The sequence below is a fragment of the Toxorhynchites rutilus genome, chromosome 2, assembly GCF_029784135.1.
Source record: "Toxorhynchites rutilus septentrionalis strain SRP chromosome 2, ASM2978413v1, whole genome shotgun sequence".
NCBI lineage: Eukaryota > Metazoa > Arthropoda > Insecta > Diptera > Culicidae > Toxorhynchites > Toxorhynchites rutilus.
In genome coordinates this window covers 218,716,647-218,736,791 of record NC_073745.1, presented here as the reverse complement: position 1 = coordinate 218,736,791, position 20,145 = coordinate 218,716,647, and the positions used below count along the sequence as shown (strand labels likewise).

The 20,145-nt window shown below is 39.6% G+C and overlaps 1 protein-coding gene across 2 annotated transcripts in view; it reads left to right on the top strand.

Moving 5' to 3' along the window:
- The window catches only part of LOC129770111 (uncharacterized), a 47,265-nt gene extending 31,171 nt beyond the window's left edge, over positions 1–16,094 (top strand). Inside the window, exons 3-6 of one of the 2 annotated variants that reach the window (XM_055772746.1) lie at positions 7,916–8,066; positions 8,128–8,345; positions 15,166–15,365; positions 15,454–16,094. In XM_055772746.1, coding sequence (XP_055628721.1) covers positions 7,916–8,066; positions 8,128–8,345; positions 15,166–15,365; positions 15,454–15,711 — 827 coding nt within the window. In that variant the 3' untranslated portion in view covers positions 15,712–16,094. Of the gene's footprint in view, positions 1–7,915; positions 8,067–8,127; positions 8,409–15,165; positions 15,366–15,453 lie in introns of both variants that reach the window. The other variant, XM_055772745.1, reaches the window with a different exon arrangement.
- The last annotated feature ends 4,051 nt before the right edge of the window (positions 16,095–20,145 follow it).

Sequence of the window (20,145 nt, the reverse complement as noted above, 5' to 3'; positions counted from 1 at the left end):
TAATAAAGACAGCCCTAAATTTGCTCTTATCAACACATTCGGCGATCCATTCTTATATACATATATATATATATATATATATATATATATATATATATATATATATATATATATATATATATATATATATATATATATATATATATATATATATATATATATATATATATATATATATATATATATATATATATATACATATATATATCCGAAAATTTTGAATTGTCATGTCGGAATATGTTTGGTTGAAATATGTGTTTAATTTTTATGGGACCCCCTCTCCATTCAGAGGAGAGAGGGGTGTCATACTTTCATAGAAACCCAAAAACAAAATCATTTGCTTGATTAATTCTCGAGAAATTTGAAGCATAAATTTCTGCATAATTCAAGAATTAATCAAACAAACGGAACTAAATTTGACATGTGAAGGTTTCAGGAGGCTAGTACACCGATTAAGTACGGGCCGATAAAAAGATCAATGGGCTTTCCGATAGTCATAAAGAACCGCGGAAAAAAACCGCATTAAAAAACATGGGTGTACAATAATTGTCTGGAAAGCGATATCAAGCACAATCTGTCTTCTTTCTGCACTTTCCGACTTTTTTCCAGTTAGAAGCATTTTTTTTAAATTTCCGATGTCCCCTATACACACTTGTCATTTCTTACGTTTCGAGCTGCGGAAATCGCTTTGCTGTCAAAACAAACTGGTGAGCACTCCAACTCCAACTCCTGTTTGCTGACCGGTTTTGTTTTGTTGTTCCAATTAAATACAATTTGCAACTATCCTCCCTCACCGCTCTTGACGTGCCCAATAGTGTACAGATAAACTCTTAATACTTTGTAATTATTGTAACAATTTTTTTTGTTCGTTTCTCTAAAGGTGTCGGTTTTACCCCGACAGGGTGTCGATCTCACCCGCACTCCCATTTATTTTACCTAAAAATATCAAACTCAACTGTTAATTTGAGTTCTACTCAAAAATGTTCAACAGATACTGTAGAATGATTCATGAATAGTTGAAGAGAGGCTCTATAACGATTTGTAGGTGAAGCAACATGGTCATGGATATATGTGGGAATCCTTAGGGTGTTGGTTTCACCCTGATTTCCTCTACTTAGTTCGTGTTTGACTGTTGAAGTAAGCGATCGCACAATAAAAACATTGTTCAGAAATGTTATTATCCCATGCATCCCGTGCATCCCATTCTCAGTTATAGGTTATAAAGAGGAAAGTACTACAAAATGTAAATGCATTACTGGATTACCTGAAAAAGTTGTTATCGGATGAGCTGGTTATCTTCGATAAAATAGTCATGATAACTGGACCAGCTATAACGGAAAAGGATATCAAGACTATTATACATGTGGAGGAGAGATTGAGTGTCATTATTAGTTTTGCCTTCGGCACTAAGATTATTCTAATTATCAACAACTGCTTCACAAACTTCCTTACACAGTTTTTTATTGGCATTCGCGTCGGAGTACAATTAAAACTTCTCTGATAGGAACATAGGTTGGTCTTCCTTGAGCCTCAAGGGCATTCAAAAGATACTCCCTAGCTGCGTAATTATTCGTACATTGCCAAACTGCGTGATTGATGTCATCGTAACCGTTTCCACACCGACAGACATTGCTTTGAACATGATTTATTCTGGGCAGATGCGCATCTAGTAGTGGTTGGACGTAAGTCTACTCATTACGCAAATGAAGTCACGACTTACGTCCAAACCTTTGAACCACGCGCTCGAAGAAAGATTAGCTAAAGTTGAATGTAACCACCGCTCACGACTTCCAGTGTCCCAATCGATTTGCCAACTCAAGAGGGAACTCTAACGCAGTAATTGGAAAAATTCATCGTATGAAATCTGTTTATCAAACAATTCGCCTTTTCATTACCAGGAATTAAGCAACGAGATGAAACCCATACAAAGGTTATCCTATAAGATCTTTCGATCAATGCACTCATCTACTGCCTCACTCTTGTGAGGAAATAAGATGGGTGCCTACTAGTTTTCAACGACTTGAGAGCCCCAAGCGAACTGAGACTATCCGAGACAATAAAGTAATGGTCTGCTGTAGGATTGGGCGATCTTTATGAAAATATCGATCTTGTTGAATCGATTATCCGAACGGCGTAGGAATCGATCCACTGATTAAATCGTTACCAAAGAATCGATCTTTGCCGAATCGAAAAATTAAAAGCTTGTTTCCATTTATATGCTTATCCTATATGAATACTATCGTTACTTTGAACAGGGAATACAAATTTCATATTTCTATTCATAAATCAAAAGCATTTTCTCTTGTTTCACAGCATGAAGGCCACAGCCACAGGTCATTCATCTTGTGGCGTCAGGTAGTCGTTTTATTTGATGAATTAATCGAAAAAGTATTATAAGAAATTGAACAACAGCCTAGAACTCAGCTAACAATGATCCCATGAAGGCCAATCGTGCCATTCATCTGTCATTTAGTCGAAGCCGATTCTCGATTTTGGCGCCAGATCTAGAAAACAACCTTTCGCCAGTAATTGATGTCAACATCAGGTTCATTGATCCTATGCGCAGCCTGTTACAGTTCATCCCCTCAGTAGCTGCCGTTAGTTCTGTCTCTGTCAGCATTTGTACTGAAGTAAATAGTAGAAGAAGCGATCCAAATACTGACATTATCTTTAAAAGAAATGTTAGCTGGCCTTTGGTGAGATAAAAAACCGATGTACACTGAAAAACAAATCTACAAAAGGATCGAAAAGATCGAAAACAAAAAATTTATTTTCTCGATTTTCTCGAGTACAAAAGATCGATCCAAAAAACCAGAAATCGGAATGGAAAAGATCGATCTCCTGAGAATCGATCCGAGATCGCCCAATCCTAGCCTGCTGGCTTGTTGGAGATCATACCCAATGCGAAGCCGATTGCTGCCAGCTTAGCAACACAGCGTTCGTTATATGGGCATCGTAGAGAGAGGAAATATTGTAATGTAAGCTTCGCAATAATAAAATTGTCGTTTGTCAACTGGACTGCTTTTCAACAGGGTGTGCGTTAACTAGGCGGAGGCCCAATTTTGTTACTTGCGAATCTGCTTAATAAACGAGCATTCGTAAACCCTTCATTGGCAATATACTAAATGGCATTTCACTGAGATAAGTTCAATTGGCTGTCAAATACGATATCGCAATTATTGAATAGTTTGATTGAATTACAGAGCCTTTAAAATGAATAAAACCTTTTGTCTTTCAAATTATATAAACTGCCATATTAAAGACAAGAGAGTTGGCTTTAGACTTTTACTTGATTGTGTGTTTGCGCTCAAAGGCCGAATGGCAGAAAATAACAATAAAAAAATAACGATTTTGTACCGCTGTTTGTTTTTTCTTTCATTTTTCCTACTACATGGGCTGAAAAGTCCCGGAATTTTTAATAAAAACAGTCGTTTTTTGGGCAGAGCTGTATTTATTCCTGAACATAGTTTCCTTCGAGGGCAATACACATGGTATAGCGAGTTTCTAACATTTCGATTACTTTTCTATAGTACGAAACGGATAAGTCTTCGAAATATGCCTCAACTCTGTAGACTGCTTATTGGACTCAGGAGCAAGGATGGAAAACAAGGGAGCATGATGAGATTTACGATTAATCGCAAACTGCACAGATCGTAATCTGTGCAAACTGCGACTAACTATTAATCCTCTCCCATCATAACCAAATGATTTTCTCTTGGTAACTCTGAGTTGACTAAAGCATTTCTAGACTGAAACTAGTTCGAATAATTGAGTTACTCTACTTCCTCGTTCTGTTTACAACTGTTTACAAGAATTTGATCCATGGGAATGAGTATCTCTATGACGTACGCTTTACGATTCTCGCTCTCTCGTCCGGGAGTTCAATTTTCCTCACCGAGCGCGTTTACTTCGATGAAACTATGTGAGGAAAAAATGCGTTACAGCAAATAGGACGACATTAATGTTTAATGTTCCACAGAGGATTTCTCAGATGGTGTTTAAATTCATCTACAAGAGACTACAAACAATAATCCCCCTCAAATCACTAATTTTATGAGTTAATGTAAATGCGTTATTGGCCAAGGCTATTACGATATCGAACACGAGGTCTTGCGAGATATATTTTTCCGCCAGCACAAATACAGAACACTCCTTTCGGGCCCGAATAAACTTGTGGCTAGAAGAGACCTTAATTACCTTGAACTAATCAAAAACATAAATTAGCGCAAATATGTCAACATGTGTTTTTTTGTGCAAGCACGTAAATATTTACTCATTAAATGTTAGGACTGTGGAACTCTACATAATTTGTATGCAGATAAATAGACTATCCACAATTTGTGGGGGGAATACTCATACAACTCAAATGGGTAATGATTATCTGCTATCACAAAGCTGAGAAACGTTTTGACGTTTTGTTTTACTACTGATTCATTAAAAAAAAATTAAGCTTTATTTTAAAATGTTTTCTTATCAAGAGACTGGCTCACCATATCCTAGGCTAACCTCAAGGATATTTTTTATCCATTTTCGGCGAATAATCAATAGAGTGCCGTGTTAAGAAACATCAGAAATAGCAAAAACAACATCACGAACATAAGGTGTTGGTTTGGTTATTCCAGACGATATTGGAATATATTACTTCTGATCATCTTTAGGAAGGTTAACGACCTTCAAAGGATAAATTTATCTTGGGAACATTAAATTGATGTTCATGACTTCCAGTCGGACGTTTATTCGCTTTCTATCGGGCGCAGCTGGGGAATGATGGGAAGGTTGGTGGTCTTTGCGACAATGTTTATCTCCAGCCGATCCATCCTCCAGTGATCTTTTGGCATAATGGGCTGATCCCAGATTCGGCATAAAGACCACATCACCTTCCCAACTCAGGCAAGTACTTCGTACTATATATTTCCTCGTTCACCATATGACTCGAAAGAAGAGCGGCTTGGACATTCCCTTCACGTCTGTCAGAGAAGGACCTTCTTCGGGAACTTGATGTGAATAATATATTCGACGTCATCGCTTACCTGGGGAACGTAAAGTACCCGGTCCCCTGCCATTCTTTGAATTCTAGCATCAAGTAGACGAGACGAGACGTTTTTCATTATGAGTACGAAAAGAAGTTTTTCACTTCTTTCGCAGGAAAGAAGTTTTTCACCAGCACCTCAAGCAACTCCTTCTGTCTGCTGCTCAGATACGGCCGGTCTCGTCTGACGCTTCCGCATAAAAATGTCCATTTTGGCCATATTCTTCTCCACCGTTTGGCCGGTTGCTTCGATCTCCCGGCTTAAGGAGCGACAGAGAGATAATATTGTAAATACCAGATCGGTTATATCTGGCGAACACAAAGTGCCTCAGGGTGTCCTACTCCTTCGCTGTGGGGTGGAGCTTACAATATGGAAGAATCATCAAGTTGCTTGACAGTGCTGCTGCTGTGAATCAACAGCATTGAATCTTTTTGTTGTAGACTTAACAAACGTGAGATTTAAAGAAAATTTGTTCCTATAAATTATCTTTCATCGACATCCAAAATTAGTCCATTTTTTTAATGCATACATTAACACTAAAATCGATGAAAAATGAATTGAAATTTTCGAGCATTCCATTCGGTAATTTGAAGAAAATTGTAGAATTTGAATCGTGCTTGCCAGGCGTAAATGCTCTGATTGAGCGAGTGATTTTCGGGCGTAAATAAAATCTAAACCACCGAAAAATCACAACTGAGTGCCGATACTCAGAAAGAAATAATACTGATCAGTTTAGACTCGCTGAACTATGGTTTATGTTCACATAACGTATATACATAACGTTTTGTTTTTTGTGTCCCGCGTTAGACCTCTGACCATCTGGTCACTTTAGATTAATCGTTTGTGGCTTGCACTCACGACAAACCTTGAGTCGTAGAAGTAATGCTCCGAGAGTGCTTGCAGTGGGGATTCCTCTTTCATATTGCTTTTTTGAGATCTTGGTAGCTCACCGTTCCAAGTATTCTCTTTGAGTACATATGAAGAATAAAAGAGCATCGCCTGCTGGGGGTGATTTAAAAACATCCGACTAGAGGGATATACTTATTCATTGATCGTTGAATGTGATTTTTTACCATCACTGCTCAGGAGTGTGGTAATGGATCCACGTCGTTTCACCCATTGTCACAAAACGTCGAAAGAAGTCCACTCGTTTACGCTTCGACAACGCCAAACCGGCTGTTGAAGCATCAACGCGCCGCTGTTTTTGGTCGACGATCAGGATAAATTTTTCATGTAAAAAATGTCGTGCAAAATGTATCCCACTTGGTCTTTTCAATGCCTACGGCCTCAGCTAACTCGCGTAACTTCACTTTACGATCGTTCCAAACGAGTCGATGCACTTGTTCTACGATTTCTGGATTCGTAGCCTATTTTGGCCTTCCAGAGCGAGGTGCATCTGCTGTGCTTGTACGGCCTATTTTAAATTAACCAAACGACCGATAAACGGTTGTTCTCGAAGAAACAGAAGTGGAATAACATTTCGTCAACCACTGCATTAATTGTTCAGGAGTTTTTTCCTATCAAAAAATAATGTTTGATCAAAATACAATATTCCTCTTTTTCCATTTCCTATATGAATGCTCCCGTAGCGACACTTAAACAACTGTAGTTTGTGAACAAATAACAAAATATCATGAAACATCACCTAGTGACAAAAGAACCTCTCGAAATGAATCTTCTTTATTTTGAGTGGCGCCATCTGTTGAAAAATCCCGGGACTTTTCAGACCATGTAGTAAATTAGCGAAGTCATACTTGTACACCTAATATTTGAAACGGATATAACAGGCGATTCATTTTTACAACGCGGGGATAAAACGTGTTTTTGCATGATTCAAGAATGGATAATAATAATCTGCGGAATCTGCTTTGTGTAGTCGATCTTATTTGAACCTGTTTATGCAGTCCGATTTCTGCAGCCCTAGAAATGAATCATATGATTTTGTGTGTATAAAATCCGGCGATAAATGTACAGGCCTTCGCATCAACTTTCATTCGTCAATAATCATGCAATGGAAACAAAAATACTTTGTAAGATACATCTGTACTTAATAAGAGCAGTTATAATCAGTGCGTATCATTAACTTCGAAGATTGTAATGTCCAGTGTGCTTATCAGATTAACTCATATCTTTTACATGTTATTCTTATAGTGATGTACATTGATAAAAAGAAACACAAAATCCGGAAGGAGAAACTCTTATCAATCCGTCGAGTTGTTTCGTGATGCACAACAGATATTTTGTTCCCATTACTAACATTTGTACACGCTACTGTGTACGCGAAGTTGTTTACCTTTAAGTGCAACAATTAATCTCCTAGCGTAACAAGCATATCTCGCACCCCTAATATGGCTAAGTTGGGTCTAATTGCATGTGGCAACAAAAAAAAGTCGGTTTTCACTTGCGAAAGATAAACGGTTTAGTTTGTTGCGGTTGGCTCAAGTTCAAGTTTATTCCACATGTTTGAGCACAAACTAATGGGTGTCCTTACAAGTCGTGAAATAGTGTAGCAGTGGGGAGATTTCCTTGTGCGGTAACATGCACGTAATTGTAATTGGGACAAACTGTAAAAACTAGTTACGTTTAGCTGTGCGTTTACCTGCGCCATGTGTTTGACGAGTAAAAGTGGTGTAAACGCATCAATCCAGTTAGTGAAAGATAAGCCCGAAGCCCGAGGGCAGATTGACCCAGATAGTTTGGCAAGCCGTCGTATTTATCTCATTTCAATTATCCCAACCGAAGACTAGTTTTTTTTTTATCTGTCACTAGAAGATGACTGCTCTATTAGACAGAAATTGGAACAGACTACATTCATTCCATGGGGAATCAGCATAACTGGTTCGGAGCGGAACCCATATTCATCCGATATTTTCTTGTGGTTTCAGAGGAAGCAGATAAAAATATGCCAGAACGGGCGCAAAATCGGGGACTCGGGAACGACAACCAGAAAGTCAGGATCACACCTTCCAACTTGATGGCACAGATTGAGGATGGACTTGAAACAATATCCGATTTTGTTTCCGATGGTGTGGACAGGTGAGCTATATGGCATTGTTTTCTCGCAATCTTGTAATAAATATTATGTACTTCACTGCAGCTATGTGTCCGAAAGTAAAGCTGACAACGAAGAAAAAGGCAGCGGCAAGCCCAAAACACATCTTCACCATATCTTGCACAAGCTAGGTAACGTCGGTAGCAACAGTACCCAAGAGAGTCTTGCACGTTCCGTGGCGGAGTTTGAAGATGTGCCTGCCGTGGCGGATGGTTTGGTGGATTATGGATTTGGCGATGGGCCGGAGAAAGCTATTGGTAGAGGCAAGCGAGAGGGTGACCCGAGTCTAGGTTATGGTGGTACTGCACATAGTAGTCAATCTGGAGGTGGGTCCGAATCAGAGGAGTCAGAAGAGAACGAACAAGAAACCGGTCGCCGGAATAGCGGCGAAGGAGGCTACCGCCGTATGATTTTCGACTTATTATTATTATGGGAACAGTTGTAACAACCACCCCAATTTTACAAGCAAACTGGTTGTGCTCTATCTTACAGTTTTACCCTTCGACAGGTGTCCAAATTAGTGTTTCTGAAAGCCCTTTTAAAGATGAAATTTCAGTCAATCCTCAGCAAATCGAATACCGTTATCTGAGGTAGAAGCCGAGAAACAGTCGGTCTGATTTGATTTCATACTAATCGAGTCTATGACCTCCTATTAACAAAAGCATACAATCTCTTCCGGATTATCAATATAGCCCTTGATTCGGTAACAGACCCAAATCTCCAAATCTGTTTGTGTTATTTTGTGTTGGGATGTTCATTGTAGATTAGAAAAATAGATTAGAAATCATTCCCGATTCCAATTGCCCACCCGTATCCTGAGAATAATTACTAGAGGGATAACTATTTTTCTTCTTCTTAGATGGCACTAACTTCGCCGTCTCAACATAAATATTATTTACGTCATTTTCATTAGTACTTAGTTCAGATTTATATGCCAAATAACACGCCTTGAATGGATTCTGAGTGACAATTTCTTTGACGAAAAATTCCCCAGACCAGAACGGGAATCGAACCCGAACCCCCGGCATGATGATGTGGAACGCTAACCACTCGGCCACGGGAGCACCAGGGATAAGTATTAACGATCTCAAATACCCTGGCAAACGCAATTTTATGAGTCAGCTCACATTAAACATAGGTACATTCTGTCCAACTTTTATAAGCCCACTTTCTGTACCTTCCACAGTACATGGGTTTTTTGAGTCAATGTTTTCAAACTTAATGCAGTACATCAAGTAGCATTTATTCAACACCAAATAATCGCAGAGTCTTTAGGAACTTCAATACAGTGTTTGCCTCTAATCTAGCTATCTTAGACAGACCTGTAATACGACACGAGTAATTGGATATTTGATTCTCTCATTGGACATTTTTGTAAGCATTCGTTGAGCAAGTTTCTACAACACGATAAATTTTTAGAAGTTTTTTCAACCATTTTAAAATCTAGTAAAATGGTTGAAAAAACTTCTAAAAATTTTGCACACTATTTAATGGTTCTAATCTAACAAATGTTAGATTTTCAATGATTTTCCTGTTCTAACGTGTTTTTTACATTGTGTTGTGTTTGTTGATATGCCCAATTACAGGTCACAATCGTCGCTAAAGCGACACTGAGTGGTGCCTCGATATGTTTAATTAGAGGCAAATCACTGTATATTAGATTGGGGAAAAAGAAAACCATTATTTTATCAAAAAAAACCATTTATGCTCGTTGTAAAAACGACATTTCACACTACCAAACATTTTTTGCTGTTTTTTTTTTTGTTCCATTCAGTTGTGAGTTACAGGGTGTTAACAATCTCATTGTTGCTGCACTCCACGCTGGGAGTATAGTGCCTTCGATAGAACCTTCATCCTGGGCGATACCCGTGTCCAGGCCAAATTTGGGACAACTCCTCTCATCTCGTTTGTGAGGTTCCGTCTTCAGGAACATCTAGGTCTCCCTCTAATGCGATGTCCTTGCCGGTTCCAGTCTAGTGCTTATCTGCAGATTTCAGCACCACTCTTCCGTAATGTGGGGCCCACCCTCCACCACATCCTGGATCTCCTGGATCTCCGGTAAATCGGCATCTGTTGGTAACGACGATAGAGGTTGTCTGTTGTCTGACTACCAGGCTCGAGTCGTATACCTCAGGCATCGTTTCACGAAGACCTGAAGCTTCCGCGCATTCTCTGCTGATACAGTCCACGTTCCACAAGCGTAAAGCAGCACTGATTCTACGTTAAAATCCGCATTATAGTAGCGTGACTGGTGACCTCCATGTCTTTCTTAGATCCGCAAAGGCAGCCCTCGCCTTCTTGATCTGGCGCAAATATTGGCTACCAAGACATTGGAAACTCTAGACTCTCTTCACTGCTTGACCAAATTTGTAAGTTCTGGAAGGTGTGATCGTGTTGACATCCAAATCTTCCGTCTTGCTGACATTACCTTTCAGGCCAGCCGCGGAAGGGCATGCGGCCAGGTCGTCAAGTTTACGCTGCATATCAGAGCGTCGCGTCGATACGAGTGCAATGTCTTCAGAAAAAGCAAAGTCGTTGAGGTGTTCCATCCCAAAAGGCTCCCGGTTCACGGTCGATAGTGCCCACCATGATCTCGTCGATGAGGATGAGGAATCGTCGATGACATCTATCTTCTCCTTGACCCGGCAGAGGATTATCTGGCACAGGACTTTGTGAATTACGCACAGCAGCATGATGCCTCGCCAATTTTAGCATTCAGTCAAGTCCCCTTTCTTCGGAAGCTCGATAAGGATGCTCTGCATCGTGGCGATCGGAAATGTTGCGGTTTCCCAGCCATTTACGAATAAATGATGCAAGATTTGCGGATAGTGCGGGGTCAGCTTGGAACATATCGGTTGATATGCGATCGACCTCCAGAAATTTGTTGGATTTCGTACTTTTCATTGCTGTTTCTATCTCTCGCAATGACGGCGCCTCTTTGTTGACGCCGTTGTTCGCGGGCACTTGATAACTGGTTAATCACGGGCACTTGGAGCAGCTGCTCGAAGTGTTCGAGCCAGCGTTTCAGCTGATCAGTGGGGTCGGCTATCAACTGACTAGTCGCTTCTTTCGCAGGCATCTTGGTACTCCGTTTAGGCGTCGTGATACATCGTAGAGGAGGTAAAGGTTACAGGTTGCAGCGGCTCTCTCCTCTTCGTTAGCAAGAGAGTCAGCCCACACTCGCTTGTCCCATCGACACGAGCGCTTTATTTCTAGGTCGAGGGCACGATACCGATGACTGTATCTTTTCCCCTCCTGGAGTCCCATGACGCACTCGTAGTCTGTGTCTTCGCGTTGAAGTCACCCATCAAGATCTTGATGTCACTGTTTGGAATCTTATCCACGACGGCATTTAGTTGACTGTAGTAGCTCTCCTTCTCCTTTGGATCGGCGGTGTTGGTGGGCGCGTAGCTCTGGATTATTGTAAGGCTACGCACCCGTGTTCTGAATCTGGCTACGACCACCCTGCTACTTATTGGCTCCCACTTCAAGAATCCACGTGAACCCACACGCTTAGCAGGAAGCCAACTCCACGATGATGTGGAGCGTGGTCACCACATGTGCCAGAGTACAGTGGAACCTGTCCCGAAGGTAGCTGGTGTTCTCTAAAATCAACCAAAGGACTTCACTCAGCCCAAGGATTTCGAGCTTCTTGCGCATCGCCTCGCTAGCCAGTTTACCTGCTGCGCCAGAGTCAAAACATTCCATGCTCCAATTCGTGTCCATTGTTTCATGCTAAAAGTCGTTGCTGTTGAGTCAGACGGTATTCTTCTAAAGGTGGAAACAGAATGCCGCGTTGTGCGTTGCTTCTCATCAGCTGTCATTGCTTGCGTTTTGTACTAAAACATTCGCCCGACGCAGTCTGTTGATTTGCAGTCACAATCTAGCATTCGCGTCACCATTTGTCATGTAAACAAAAACAACATAGAATTCGTATGAAAATCTTGTTCTTGTTGTGTTCATGGATCAGTTAAATGTTTTTAAAAACAACACATTGACATATCCGCGCTGGCGGCATTGAGCTTCGTTTACTAGTTTGAGGGAGCGTGAAAGAATAGCTGATTTTCAGTCGGAATGAACACGTTTTCAAAATTAAAATTATGAATGAAAATTAGCTTCTCCATATCAAACTAGTATTTAAATGAGAAACATTTTTGTTTGCAGGTGGGGAAAAAGTCTCATACGAAAATTGTTTATGAAGACAACTCTATATTATGATGAAAAAATTCAGCAACAATGTTGGAAATGTTTAGCCATATGGTTGAATGAAAGTCAGAACACGTGTTTCAAGTAATCAAATAACATGATGTGAAAATTTTTATTCAAATTTTAGAATTTTAAAACCGGCTTCGTGTCTTCTAATCTGATAGAGATTACACTAATGAGTTCGGGACCCAAATTATGGCCCTAATTTGAAGTTGCCATCAGACGTCGACACCGTGCCACTGTCATCGCGAATTCGGCGCAAGCAGTTTAGAACAAATGTTAGCGTTTAGTACAACGATGCAAATGACGCAACGCGTTATTGTGTTCGACTAAATGGAAACACACATATTTAAAATGAAGTGTCAAAGCACAATTGTCGCAACGTGACGCATAGCGTGGTATTCTGTTTCCACCTTAACTTGGGTTTCCGTAATAGATTGTTCATTTTGGGTACAGTGGGTTATTAGCCCAAGGACCCTGTTCTCCGCAACGGTTCTGCCCTCTAAGCCTTAGCTTCGGGGAAAACCATTTTGCATTCAGCCGCTGGATACCAGACAGACGCAGCTTGAGCCGCACTTCCATGGTGAACATACGATCGGAATTTGTTGTAGTTTATTTGGCACCACCCAGCCTGCACTGCGAGAAGGTGAACTATCTTACAGGCCGGTGTTAACAATGGTCGTCAACAAAGAGAAAATTCGATATATTTTACAGTTTTTCTTTGGTAAAGGTGAAAATGAAAGCCAGGTCGCTAATATTGTAAACAGTGTTTATGGTTCCGATACTGTAACAGTTAATTACGTGCAATTTTGATTTCGTCGATTCCACGATAAAATCATGGAAAAAATCGGAATTGACCGGCATTTCAGTAGTCGTAGCATCGCCTAAAGATCCCAAAGATCAAGCTAAAGAACGACTATAAAATAGTTCCAAGCCATTTGCGCTAAGCTGGACTAATAACCAAGTTCGATGTTTGGGTGCCACACCAATTAACACTCAAAAAAATAATGGATAGAATTTCCATCTGCGAAGCCTTGGCCAAACGAAATGAAATTAACCCATTTCTTAAACGGATGGTGACAGGGGATAAGAAACGAATTACATACGACAATATTGTGCAAAAACGATCGTGACCAAGGCGTGGTGAAGCAGTTCAAACGGTGGCCAAACGGCTAGGAATGAATAATTATGGAATAATTTATTATGAGTTGCATCCTTATGGCCAGACACTAAATTCAGATCTCTACTATCAACAACTGGACCGCTTGAAGCTAGCGATTGACCAGGAGCGGCCAGTATTGTCCAACAGAAAAGGTGTTCTATCAGAACAACATAAGTCCACACACGTCTGTAGTGACTCGCCAGAAACTCCGGAAGCTTGGTTGGGAAGTTTCAAGCCATTCAACATATAGTCCGGACCTGACACTAAATGATTATCACCTTTTCCTCGCAGTGTGAAATTTCCTAAGTAATAAGAAATTGGAATCAAGCGAAGATTGTGAAAATCTATTACTATAGTTTTTCATCAATAAGGACCAAGATATCTAGGGGAGGCTTCATTAAGCTACCTTTAGAATGGCAACAAATTTTATAACAAAAGGGCGCATATTTGACCCGAATCGGACAATCCAAAGTATAGCAAATAAAGTTTTGAATTTCCCACAAAAATAAAGGATATTTTTGCCCAACTTAATACATATTTTTGCTGCCCATTTGCTGAATGGATATTTTGAATTTCACACTTTTTGATCAAGCAAAAGCATCAAAACCACCAATTTTATGATCTTCATAATCAGCTCCCTTACCATTTCGGTTAATCAATTGAATAATTCGGTTAAAAGTACCGTTTATCCGATGCCACAAAATCGCAGTCTTGAGCTCATCTGAAACACGCTGAAACGTAAATTGATATTTTAAATTTTCCATCCAAAAAGGAGCCGGATACAATACTTGTTGTTTATTTTGAATGACTCAAGCCAAATAGACATGATATATCGCATTGGTCTTGTAGAACACGTTTGGTTTGATAAACAGTGGTGACAGATTTCTTACAATATATGAATAGGCATGGGTCGGCAAGATGGCGCCGAATAAGTTGTTCTAAAATCTTGTCGGAAGTTTCATATAAATTCAAAGAGTATTTCTGGTAGAATAAATCTTTAATCGAAAGTTTTGGTGGCCCAAAAACGGCCCAATTGAATAGCTTGTTTATACTTGATAAATTGAAAACGGGCGGAGCTTAAATTGCAATATTTTCTCCTACCACATTGTTCGTAGAGCGTAGAACGCTGCGTTTGCTATTTCTATTCCATAAAAATAAATCATGTTTTCTGATTTAGCACCATTACTTAAAGACGTAGTCCAAAGCGGCCGCAGGTTGAGTATAGCTGATTTAGACGATATGAAGTGGTCACCTTCAAGCTGAAGCTTGCTTGCTTGTTTTTAGCTTTCTGGTCATGCTTTATGTGATGCATGCACATCATGATCATCGTCATTCATCATCATTCGAAGCGACATATTTTGATCCTCGCATCTGAACCACAATCATACCAATCATAAGTGATAAAGATCCTCCATAGATTCATCCCGTCATTGAACTAACGCTTTTGTTAGTGTGTTTTAGCAGCTTTTAAATGTTATTCATACATGCATGATTATGCAATCATTACCACTGCTGTTAACGCTTTAGTGTGCTTGTTCTAACACAACCAAATAACTGCTTAAAACCCCGAAGTAGAATTAAACTAAACCTTGTGCTAACCGATCTGTTTAGCTAACACATCGCGATTATGTTTACTCTATACTAACAGTCTTGTATCTTCTTCCTCCGTGAACCGTGTATCGATTCAAAAACGACTCCGAACATTACCAAAACAGGCAAGCGCAAGGGAAAGAAGAAGAAGGCCTTCATGAAGCTGTTCATCCTGGGTGCTGCCCTCAAGGGAAAGATCGAGCTGCTGCTGAAGATCCTGTCGTTCCATCTGCAGCTGAAGTTCTTCGCCGTTGCCGTCATCGGTTTGCTGATTAACATCGCACGTTTCTGGATCGATCTCAAGCGACAACCGCAGCCCCAAAAAGTACCAATCAAATAGTCCCAACCCCAATCGGCTTCCTTGCCTGCAACAAGTAGTTTATTTTACTAAAGGAGTTCTATATGAATTACAGGTAATCTACTACGAGCACGCCCAGCATCAGCACCACTACGACGACCATGGCGAAGAATACGGCGGATACTGGAAGCGTTCGTTGCCCGGAGTCCATGATGACGAGAGTGGTTTCTACGCTCAGGATCGAACCGATAGCATAGAGAGTGAAAACCCGCACTACCGGGCGGGACAGTACACCAAAGCGCCAAACACTCCCCTCCATTATCCCTACGATCCACACAACTTGGCGTACCAGCAGCAACGACCATATGCCTAGATCTAGGATCTGAGAGAATACCTGAATGTTGCAACAGTGGCTCTTGCAACCTTGCCGATGGTTTGGCATCCCAACCGCAAATTTCATTTCATCACATCATCAACTCATTCATCGTTCAGTAATACAATTGTACAAATTCTCTCGAGCCGAACGCCAAATGAACCGCGAGAGTTCCTGCGAAGCTGGCAAAATCGAATTCCAAAAAAAGCGGCAAACGATAAATGTGTAGTTTCGTCGTAACGATCAGCTTTTTCAGACGTGTGTTCAAAAAATATTTGTTAGTGTTATAAGATATTTATTTATTTATTTATTTATCTATTTATAATCTGAACCAATTCTGTTTAAAAGTTAATAAATTCGTTGGACCGTTTTCGATAAGTGTATATGAAGTGAATTCTGATTGAACTTATTGTTCGGATAAAAGAAATAGTGAACAACTGTTCTTCTTTCAAAGTAACAAAAGGTCCACCAGGGTCATATACAGAGATGTAACAATTGGGGCGATGCGAAACTCTACGTATAATTTGTTCTTGTTCTGATGATTTTTATCTACTTTTTTCGAATGGATGCAGTCCGATAATGTCACTTGTTCATTCCTGGCCGTCAATCCGGGCTTGGCGATGGTTTGGGCCGGCTCACCAAGTTTCGACCACGACTTTTTTTGCTTTAGGTTGTCGTACGTGATCCATTTTTCATCACCAGTCACCATCTTCTTCAAAAATGGGTCGAGTTGGTTCCGTTTCAGCAGTGCATCGCAGGCGTTGATTCGGTCTAAAAGATTTTTTTGCGTCAACTCGTGTGACACCCATACATCCAGCTTTTTTTTGGAATCCAATCTTCTGCAAATGGTTCCAAACGGTTTTATGGTCGATACCCAGTTCCTGGCCAATCGACTCACATGCCGGTCTACTTGGATAATTTCAACGATTTTATCGCTTTCCACGACGATTGGCCTACCAGTACGGGGTGTATCTTCGACAGCCACTACACCAGAACGAAATCGATCAAACCAACGCTGTGTTGTGCGAATCGTTACAGTATCGGGTCCATAAACTATACGATTTTTTTCGGCCGCCTTCGTTGCAGTTTTACCTCGCAGGTAGTAAAAACGTAAAATATGGCGAATTTCTTGCTTGGCGGACTCCATTTTTGACGCGCTATAACTTGAGACTGAAAAGGACAATCACAACACTGTCAAAACGACACTTGTAGCACAGATTGTCGATAAGTACAACACAAGATATGTTTAAGTGGTGCCATATATTGACAATATACGACATTTATTTTTTCCCAACCCAATATAATATTAGTACACTTCCTCACTATGATGACTGAGAGCATCGATCGAAAATCGCAAAATCGCCTAACAAAAACATCGGCCAAAACCTACTTTTTTGTTCCTGTAGAAGGTTCAATGCAATGTTTTTTTCCTACATCACAATGTGTGATCTTTTACCAATGTAACTAGCTAACCTCTTGCCTGAAATATTTTTTTATATGAAATCCTTCGAACATTCACGTTTTCTCACTAAACATTCGCTTAGTGTTCCAATCGCAGAGCTCTCCATTGATTGATTTTCTAATTGGCCCTCCACAATTTCCTTTTACTGTAGATTTCTACCAACACTCGTCATTATAATATAAATTTATTTTTGAAACACAATTTTCGCTGAAGATTCTTGATTCACTAGCAAATAACATATTTCTCCGTTACATGTTCGATACAGAAAAGTAAATTTTCATTAATAATTTTTATATTCAAAACGCGTTAGTCCAGCTGAGAATTGGTAGCCATTTTCATTGTAGGAATTTTTTTTTCGAGCTTTCACTCAAAGCTTTTCAAAAATTTAAATCTTTAATGACTTTAAAGATTTAAATCAAGAGAAGAAAACAACGAAATGAAGAGAGCTCAAATCGAACCATTCCTTCCTCGAGTTTTCCACTTACCAGCACATTTGGCCTTCCATTTTTATTTATATACAGTCAATCGCAAAATTGAGTGTACAAATGCTACTTGACGATACTTTCCATTTATTTAGTATAAAATATTTTGAATACATTGATTTTTTTTTCTGTATTATAGTGACTTTCAACACATTTCGGCTGGTTCGTCACTTTTACTTCCATTTGTGCAAGAATGTCGGGAGTAAGAATTGAACTCGTGTTCTCTACGTGAGAGGTATGGATGTTATCACTACGCCAGATCGCCTCCACAGAATACATTGATTCTTTTGATGCATATTAATTATTCACACATTTAAATAGCTGTGCTGCAATAAAATTCCGCGAAAAGTTTTCTGCTAATTGCTTACTAACTGCTTACGAATTAGCCTTGTAAGTAAGATCTTTGCGAATTAGCGTACTTTCTTTCGTCAGTGATTGGTGTCAACACTTAGCCACTGCTTGGGCAGTGTTTGTTTATTTTTTTTTTTTTGGCGTTTGAAAAAGTTTTTATCAAAATGGCAAGTTAGAGGAAATAATAAGATATTGTTACACGTACAATGATAATAAATATGAATTGTCATGGAAAGACATTACAGGAAATAGCAGATATAGTCGGAAAAACCCACTGTACAGCAAAGAAAATCACAAACAAGTGGAAATACGAAGGAACCGTGGAAAATTTATTGAGTAGAAGACACAAACGTATCCTATATTCCGATGATGAACGAGTAATTGTGCGAACATTTCGAAAGAACTCTAAAACAAACATTCCTAAATTGATTACCGTAGTAGCCGGCATCATTGGAAGACATGTCAGCACAGACACTGTCCGGAGAGCAGCACACTGGAACAAACTGAGAGGTCGTGTTAGCCGTGAAAAGTAGGGATTGTTAACCGGTTTTACTGTTACCGGTTTCACCGGTAATACCGGGCCATTTTTCATTACCGAATTACCGGTAATTTTACAATTAATAACCGGTAATTTCGGTAATTTTTATTTTTACACTATAAATAATATTTGCCTTTATGCCGCTTTGTAATATTACTCGAGATTCAAATAAGATTGAAAAAACAAACCGATTCAGTTCAAAAATCGCTACTCGATCTGAAAACGAAACACAAGATAAGCTTCAGTGATGAGGAACTGACAGCGATGAAGGAATTGGTTGATGCCCTCGAACCAGTGCTGGTCGCTGTTGAACCATTAATGAAGCTGATGTCAGATTGCAATTTATACTAGAGCAGCTATCGGAGCAACCATCCGAAATTCCGAAGCAGCTGCTTGAAGTCCTGATTGGAAGGATTGCAGAAAACGTTTCGAATATGCAGATTTGTTCCCGTATATGAATAATCATTCTGCTCGTGGTCGTAACACAATTCATGATGATTTTGACGTCTTCTATCAAATGTCACGGACTGCATTGATCAAACAGGCATTTGAAATTGTTCCTAACTAAATCAAATTTGACGATGATGATATTGATTCAGTAGCTGGACAACAGGAGGAAAAAATCCTGCGAAACCTGCAGAACAGTTGAGCATCAACTTGAACGACGATTGCAACAATCAAAAGTATCAACGTCCAGTCCAAGTTCAACGTCAATTAACGGATTGATGAAATCCCTCGGACAAGAGTTTTCGTACAGAGGGCATCTGAGACAAATGACAATCAGGGTTGGCACATTTAATTCTGTTTTTTTTTTTGTAAAAATCTGTATATCTGTATTCTTAGCAAAAAAAATCTGTATAAAAAATCTGTATAAAAATCTGTATCGAAAACTTAAGGAAAAAAATTAAATGAAGGTTTATTTTCATTTTGAATTTATTTTTCTTATTTATGGGTCATAAAAAGGTTCTATTCTTCTAATTCTCTGAATTATATGTTGTTTATACATGGTTCTGTTGAACTTTGCTTTCAAACTTTTCGTCAATTTCATCCTTGAAGCTTCTCCTTGAGCTGATACATAGTTTTTCGCTTTCAAAATAGAGTCTGTAATTGTGGAGGCAAACCGATTTCCGGTCTTTGTTTCGTTGCAATTGTAAAGCGAAAATACTCGCTCTACAGACGCAGATGAATGTTATCAAAAAGGCGCCTTTTGGCATCCAACAGCTGGGACCAAGTTATTTCTGACTCACTCAATTTTTGCTCAATAGGATTCGTCTTGAGTAGCCTGAATTCGTCTCCCAAGCCTTGCCTATTACTTCAACAAATTGTGGAATTTGGCGTATCAAATTATTAAGGTTTTGTAGTTTGACGAAAATTTGAGGGGTTTATCAAGGTCGCAGTTTTGATTTCATTGATGAGCGATAGAACAATGTTTGGGAACAGCATAACCGATTTGGTCATAGGATCGTTTAAATGAGTCAATATATGGTGGATTGATTATAGTCATACTTGACTTGGAATAAAAAGTATAGTTTAAGCTCTTCGAATCGCTCAAGATTTCGCATAATAACTGCCTCCAACAAAAGCCATATTGTTGCGTTGTG